This window comes from Theobroma cacao, chromosome 2, assembly GCF_000208745.1.
Source record: "Theobroma cacao cultivar B97-61/B2 chromosome 2, Criollo_cocoa_genome_V2, whole genome shotgun sequence".
NCBI lineage: Eukaryota > Viridiplantae > Streptophyta > Magnoliopsida > Malvales > Malvaceae > Theobroma > Theobroma cacao.
The window spans coordinates 13,698,982-13,706,722 of NC_030851.1; the positions used below are offsets into that span (position 1 = coordinate 13,698,982).

Genomic DNA, 7,741 nt, shown 5'->3' on the forward strand with positions numbered 1-7,741 from the left:
CAACAATTTAAACTTAGTATACTTAATCACACATTTATATGGGTAGCAACTTAATTAAAAATTCCTTAAGCAACTTGCATATTTTTCATCCAAAATATGCACAATATTAAACTACCCATAAATCTTAAAATATAAAATTAACTTACCATTGGGCCTTCTCCATGGGCTTCTCCATTTTTCCTATTTGGGCCAAACCTATTTATTTTTTTATTTTCTATTGGGCCATGCCCACTTATTTTCTATTGGGTCATGCCCATTTATTTTCTATTTGGGTCATGCCCATTTTTATTTTCTATTTCTTTTCTTTTTCTTTTTTTTTCTCTCTTTCACCGTCACTCCCTTCACCACCATGTCTTCCTCTCTTCACCACCATGGCTTCCTCTCTTCCTTGGGTCGTTTTCTTCCTCCTCCGGTGGCAGCACTTTCAGCTCTCTTTTCCTCAAAAATTTGGCAGCACCAAGCTGCTTTTTCTCCCTCAAATTGGCAGCACAATGCTGTCCAATTTTTTTGCAAAAATTGGCAGCAAACAGCTCCAATTTTTCTGCGCAAACAGCTCCAATTTTTCCTGCACAAACAGCTCCAATTTTTCTGCACAAATAGCTCCAATTTTTCTGCACAAATTGGCAGCAAATAGCTCCAATTTTTCTCCACAAATTGGCAGCACTTTGCTGCCCTTTAATGGCAGCAAAACCTCCAAAATTTCCAGCTGCAAATTCACACAATTTCAGCAGCAACAACCTTGAATTTTCAGCACCAAAATCAGCCATAAAAACCTCAAAAATTCCAACAATTAACTTAAAAAAAATCAGCTTTCTTACCTCAAAAATTTCAGCTTTTTCTTCCTCCAAAAATTGCAACAAAAAGCTTTCTTTTCCTCCCTCAAAGTGCAACAAAACTGTGCCAAAAAAAAGAGCAGAATTTTCATTCCTTTTCTCTTCCTCTCCCACGGTTTTTCTCTCCCTTTTTCTCTTCATTTCTTTCTTCCTCTCTCAACCGACTTCCTCTCCTTTTCTTTATTCTTTTGTTCAACCTTTTGGTCCTTTCTTTCCTAGCCGACTTCTCCTTTCTTTCCTCTCACATGGCCGGTCCCACCATTATTTGTACATTCTTCTCTTTTTTTTTTATTATTTATTTATTTTATTCTCTCCAAATAATGCAATTTACATGTAATTCCTTAACTTTATTTTATTTGTTACTCAATCTTCCAATTTTCATATCTTAAAATTTGATCATTTCGACACATTTAAAAATTCTAATTTTCTTCTATCTTCCTTTTCTTACACGTGTATAATCAAAATATCGAGATCGCATTTCAATGCGGTGTCACCATAATATTTAAATATTTACTTACCGGCGTTAGCTCGATTTAATAAAATCACGCTGTCACAATTATTGTTGTTTTCCTTCAAAATTCTTCTTTACTTCTTCTCCCTCACTTAAATTAGTCATATTCCATTTTTCATGACTAATTCCGATAACATATAAAATATTAATATTTTAATATTATTTTATTAAATAAAATATTATTTTATTTCAAAATTTTTCACTTGCCTTCTTTGGTCCCAAAACGCATTATTACATCTCGGTTTACTTCCGAATCATCCTTTAGCTTACTAATTCATCTCCAACGAAAATATTATTATTTAATTGTTATTTCTGCACGCGCGAAGCATTTTATTCTTGAATGTTCCTTTCATCTTTTGTCACTCTTTAGCACGCCAATTCGCATCAAACGATCATTCGTTTGATTAATAAGGTCTTATTTGTGTCCAACAAGGGTGCGGGCTATTACAATCTCCCCCACTTAAGAATAAATTCGTCCTCGAATTCTAACCAACATACGGTGAACAATCAAAATTCTAAAATTCTTCTACATCACTTCCATCAAATCATTCTTAAATCATCAGTTATGCATGTTTACATAGCCATCTACAATTTCCTCTACCTTGATCCTTTATCAAACCTTCCGACATTCGAACATTTATCCAACCATTGACTACATGTCTAATTTGTCAACCTATCTTTATTTCGGTTTACACACTTCCATACCATTTCCATGCGAGCATTTCATAATACGTAAAGATCAAGACATGTTTTATTTATTTCAGATATATTTAACATCAGAGATGTTTCAAATCTAAAAACCATTAGTTACTATATTCTCGAAAATAAAACTCCAGTACTTTAATGATCGAGTGCTCGTTAGAAAATTTCAACTTATACCACAAGACATTTCGATAATTAATGATATTCTTGTATATATCTTTATAATCTTAATCAATCTCTTTAATCAATAACTAATTTGTTCATCATCAACTGCATACAACATATCTAACTTGAATTTCCTCAAATTTACTCTAAATACCAAATCTGACGATCTCATTATCAAAGCCTTTGCTAGCATATGAATATTTGAAATCTCAAATCATCTTCTCTTCCTAACTGGATCTTTATAATTCCTATAGCGTATTTCTATTCCTTCATTAAGGGTAATATTATTTAATCAAACCATATCACTCTCATTCTTTATATATTTGTAACACAATTTATCCTTTACCTATCCTTTTTAGGCACTTTACCTTGATAATTAATTAAATAAATTTAAACTGATAAGGAAGGTATATTTCACAATTTATGTCTGATATTTACAAGCATATCGAGACCATAACTTCATCAAATCTAGATATCGGCGAGATAATCATTGCCTCAAACAACCATTTCCAAACATCCTTATATGTTTGCAATTCATCTTCATACTTATGTGACATATTAGTCAAGAATCCCAATTTGACTATATAGCCTTTTGCTCCTTAAGCTTTAATGTTTCTCATAGTGAAAAATTTCTCGAACTATATCATCAAGGTGTTCACAGAGTGGATACAAGTTCATAACTTATAGTTCAATGCCGAAAGCAGTGAACACACTCTCATCATTAGAGTTCCACTCTTACCTACTAATCGTATCTCCCTTTGTTCATTTACTTACACATTGTTTGGTTACTTACCAGCCATTGATGACCATCTAAGTTTGAACTTTTATAAATAGTCAATTAGTGTATTCTCACACCTTTCCATACATTTTCAAAACCCTTAAACACTTCCTTTAATACAATCTCATTGAAAATTTAAATAATCAAAGGCTGATCTCCAAAGCCTTTCATAACCTTAACATTTCAATATATATTTATTAATCCGGACCATATTGAACTAACTTGGTATGATTACATTAATTATCCTTAAACTTCTTAGGTGCGATTGTAACAACATTTGTATTTCTTCCATCGCTAATCCAATTGCAATCCTGTATTCGCATATACTTTATGATCTTATTGACTCTTTAAGTTCATCTTTATAAGATCACTAGATTTTATACAATATCAAAATTCCTAAAAGTCATTCTCATTTCTCATTTACCTTTTGTACTTCCATCGGATACATCTTTATTCATTTTGATATTAATTACTCACTTAAGATTTAGTTTCATGGGAGTCATATGCACCTATTGCGTTTTTTAATTTCAATTTCTACATAAGGGGATTCTCATTAACCAATTTCATTATTGGGATTACCTTCAATTGTCCTTGTGTTATCACTTTACACCCGTATACCATTAATTTCCCTTTAACGTTTACACAATCAACTCTGATATTTATAAAACTTAATATAGATTTTACTTAAATGTCCCTCGACATTATCGCTAATATCTAATCTCAACCTTAAGCTAATTTATGCACTAAAAACTATAACCCAGCATAGTTCCATCAAACTTTGGGATCTCATCATTACTTAATTAAACTCAAAACCAACTCTCTTTAAGCTGCTATACACTACATATTCGCATTTAAAATATCTCAAAAGTTCAGCACCATTTATATATATAGGCAGAACAACTTAATTAACACAGTGCACTAACCTCTGTGCACACAAGTATCAGTTTACTTCTCCTTAATACTTAAATTTATAAACCTCGAGTGAATCTCAACGATCATTATTTATTCTAGTCAAAATATACCTCTTATTACCACTATCGTAGGTTCTCCTTTATATCGTCCTCAAATACGATCCATAGTCATTAAATTTCTTCCCATTGACAGTTTTAACTCAATGGTTAACTCCACTAAATGAATGAGTTATTACGGACTTCTTAGTCCAATTTCACTTTCCTCTACTCTTAGTCGGAGGGGTATTTCATTATATCACCCTTTCATTAGAAGCATTTACTTAAAATATTTTCAACAATAGTTCATGTCTCGGGTGGTATCTCAAACCCGGACATCGACAATCAATTCTTGTTATTTAATCAGCATTTATGATTACACAAGGTGGTTTTCTAAGATAAAGAGTCTACGCAGCCTCCTGCTTATAATCGGTGCTGCAGTCACTGACTATAAACAAGACTCTACATCGACTCCACTACTCCGCTGTTTGACACAAGAATATCCTAGGACACAACTAAACCTACGGCTCTGATACCACTATTGCAACGACCACTCCCCGGTCACTACCGGCGTCAAAGACTTCCGAAAAAGACCCACCAAGTCTCGAACAAGCCTGTCTAGAATTTGCTCGTTAATCCACTACATTCAATCACCATATAATATTGATACTTTCATATACTAACTTGAACCCTAAATATAAAAATCAATACAAACTTTTTTCTTTTTATTCGTAAGTATATGTATTAAAATCTATAATCTCCAAATTAATGCTTATATAAAAATTTAGAATTTGTTTACAACTTAATAAATAAAATGCTACGACTTGACCTCTAACAACGGAGCAACTCGGAATAAAATGGTAGGAAATGCCTTTACCTATTCACAGTGGACCGAATGCGTCACTGACTACATGCTAGGCTGATCCCTATCTGCAAAAGGGGAAATAAAAGGGGTGTAAGTCTCATCGACTCAGTGATAATCATCGACTCAGCGAGTAAGGCGTAGATGGGAAACAAGCAAATGGCAGATCAGTTGAATATAAAAATGCAAGATTATAAAAGTAATTCGTTTCAAATGAGAGTTTGTGCCTTATATAAAAGTCGAGAATTTCTTATACAATATAAATAATCGAGACAATAAAATTTTTCACATCAAAATATATTAATAATCATTTTCGAATCAAATCAATAAAGTTTAGCAAGCTCCCGCGAAACCAAATAATATTTAAAATCATGCACAAATCATAACTCGCTCTATATGCGAGAAATTACTGATTCATTTCGTAGATAAACAAATAGGGAAGCTGAGAAAAACCGTTCAATTCTATTTTCACCATGCAAAGAAGTATAATTCATAATATTAAAACTTATTTCAACTCATATAAAACCATTATATTTTTGTCAAAAATAAACAACATGGCTTATGACTTTCTTAAAAACTTGGCTTGTGCCAAAATCATTCTCATACTCGGTTGTCAGGGATACCTTGGCCTGGGGCTATCCCAACCGAATCCGCCAAGGCTGTTAAAAAGTAATGTACGCATAAATCATATTTTTATTTTGAAAACACAGCCATTCCTTGGCGTTAGCGGAGTTCATCATCACGAGGGGGTTCGGCGTGACGCGAACTCTAACCATACCTCAGGAGATACCCTACGCGCCTCTCCGTTCGAGGTACATATATAACCGGATTTCGTGCCCTTCTAATAGGCTGGTCCACAGAATCTGCCCACTGCAGCAAGCTAAACCCACCATGCAATAAAATTTACAACCGAGGTACATATATAACCGGATTTCGTGCCCTTCTAATAGGCTGGTCCACAGAATCTGCCCACTGCAGCAAGCTAAACCCACCATGCAATAAAATTTACAACCGAGGTACATATATAACCGGATTTCGTGCCCTTCTAATAGGCTGGTCCACAGAATCTGCCCACTGCAGCAAGCTAAACCCACCATGCAATAAAATTTACAACCGAGGTACATATATAACCGGATTTCGTGCCCTTCTAATAGGCTGGTCCACAGAATCTGCCCACTGCAGCAAGCTAAACCCACCATGCAATAAAATTTACAACCGAGGTACATATATAACCGGATTTCGTGCCCTTCTAATAGGCTGGTCCACAGAATCTGCCCACTGCAGCAAGCTAAACCCACCATGCAATAAAATTTACAATAGCATGACATGGCAATTATTTCACAATCCAGCCTCTTAAGGCTAAATACACAGTTCATATATTTCAACACAAATACCAATTCAACCATTCATGCAAATATTGTCACAAGCCATTCGATTCAAAATACAATTTATAACACAACAAGTAGCAATCTCCAATTACTCTTGAATTTCTTAGTTAAAATGAAATCACCTTTTAAAAGAATTCAAATTTGATCTTCAAGGGGATATTTTAAATCTTTCTCAAAATATCGGTCCCCACATCACGTTAAAACTCTCTTTTCGTAAAATGTTCATTGTAAATATTTGCATGATATTTTGTATCAAAATAGCATGGTGAATATGTAATAAATTTCATGAATGCACACCACACAAACAATAAGGCACAATTTCCTTTGATATAAATCTATTCGAAAAGCTTGTTTCCCGGTTTAAAACACTTTTCGTCTAATATACATATATATATATATATTTCAAATGATTTCTAAAAATAACTTACACCCACAATTCCTTAAAATTCTATCAAAGCATGCTTTCCATAAATTTTGCACTTCACGTAAAATATACGTACATGTATATATATACGAAATTTTTTTAAAATTGACACCCCCTACTCACCTCATAATAGTGGGATTGTCACGACCCGAAACTCCCATCGAGCCCGTGACAACAGTCGTGACGTCCCGATAGGCACTCATTACCCCGAATGCCGATCGAAACCCCGCAAGGCTTAGCATCAGCTTCCGCATCTCCCCGGTGAGCGACAGTTATTAAATCTTATATTTTAAGAAATCATAAGTCGTTTCCAAATCAAAACAATAAAATATTATTTTCTGGCTCACAGGGGCATTTTTGTTATTTTTCTTCGATAATATCAAAACTCGCCAAAAACATGGTGTAAAAGCTTAATATGTTCATACATATTTTAAATCAGATAACTAAAGTATAAAATTACTTTTACAATGACAAGTGGGCCCCCAACTAACCAATAAGAAGCGAGTTTGTGAACCTATAATTTTGACAATGCAAGGCTAACTAAAGTCCTTGATGCAATCGGCTATCTACCGGCTATCCCGAACTTGAAATGTGGGGAATTGAGGGTGGTGAGATTATAAAATCTCAGTGAGTAAACAGACACCATCTAAACTATCTAAAGGCGAGTAAATGGAGATAATTAAAAAATAATTAACTTCAGCAAATTTTTCACATCACGAATATTCATTTCAACCAAATAATCAATATGGCTCGTGAATTACTCAAAACTTGGCTCATGCCAAATCTTGTACTCGGTGACACTTGGACTAGGGGTATCCAACCGAGCCCGCCAAGGCTGTTAAAAATTCATATTTCGCATAAATCATATTTTTATTTTGAAACATAACCGTTCCTTGGCGTTGGCTGAGTCTCACTCTCACGCGGTGGTCCACGTGAAGTGCACTCAAAAAGCTCACCTCAGGAGATACCCTACGCGCCTCTACGACCGAGGTGAGAATATAAAGGAGTTTACCATGCCCCTCTAATAGGTTGGCCCACGGAACCCCCCACCACTGCAGTAGCTAATCTTTTATCTACCACCTGATTTATAAAATCTTTTTCTACATGACATGGCAATTTATCACAACCTAG

General features: G+C 34.4%; 1 protein-coding gene across 2 annotated transcripts; it reads right to left on the reverse strand.

Moving 5' to 3' along the window:
• LOC108660574 lies at nt 1–1,044 on the reverse strand. Of its 2 annotated transcripts, none has more exons than XM_018114686.1 (2): nt 819–1,044; nt 1–706 (listed from the first exon to the last, which is right to left on the reverse strand). In XM_018114686.1, exons 1-2 carry the CDS (start codon nt 972–974, stop codon nt 476–478), a joined length of 387 nt encoding a protein of 128 aa, XP_017970175.1. In that variant the 5' UTR covers nt 975–1,044; the 3' UTR covers nt 1–475. The 2 variants fall into 2 exon arrangements, with proteins under 2 accessions (XP_017970175.1, XP_017970174.1); XM_018114685.1 differs by having other exon boundaries at nt 1–738; nt 819–974.

Bases quoted from the DNA above. Each gene is read 5' to 3' on its own strand.
- LOC108660574 (XM_018114685.1), bottom strand. From the start codon at position 925: ATGAAAATTCTGCTCTTTTTTTTGGCACAGTTTTGTTGCACTTTGAGG. The intron at 739-818 runs GTAAGAAAGCTG...TGAAAATTCAAG, and splicing joins AAAAAGCTGAAATTTTTGAG to GTTGTTGCTGCTGAAATTGT.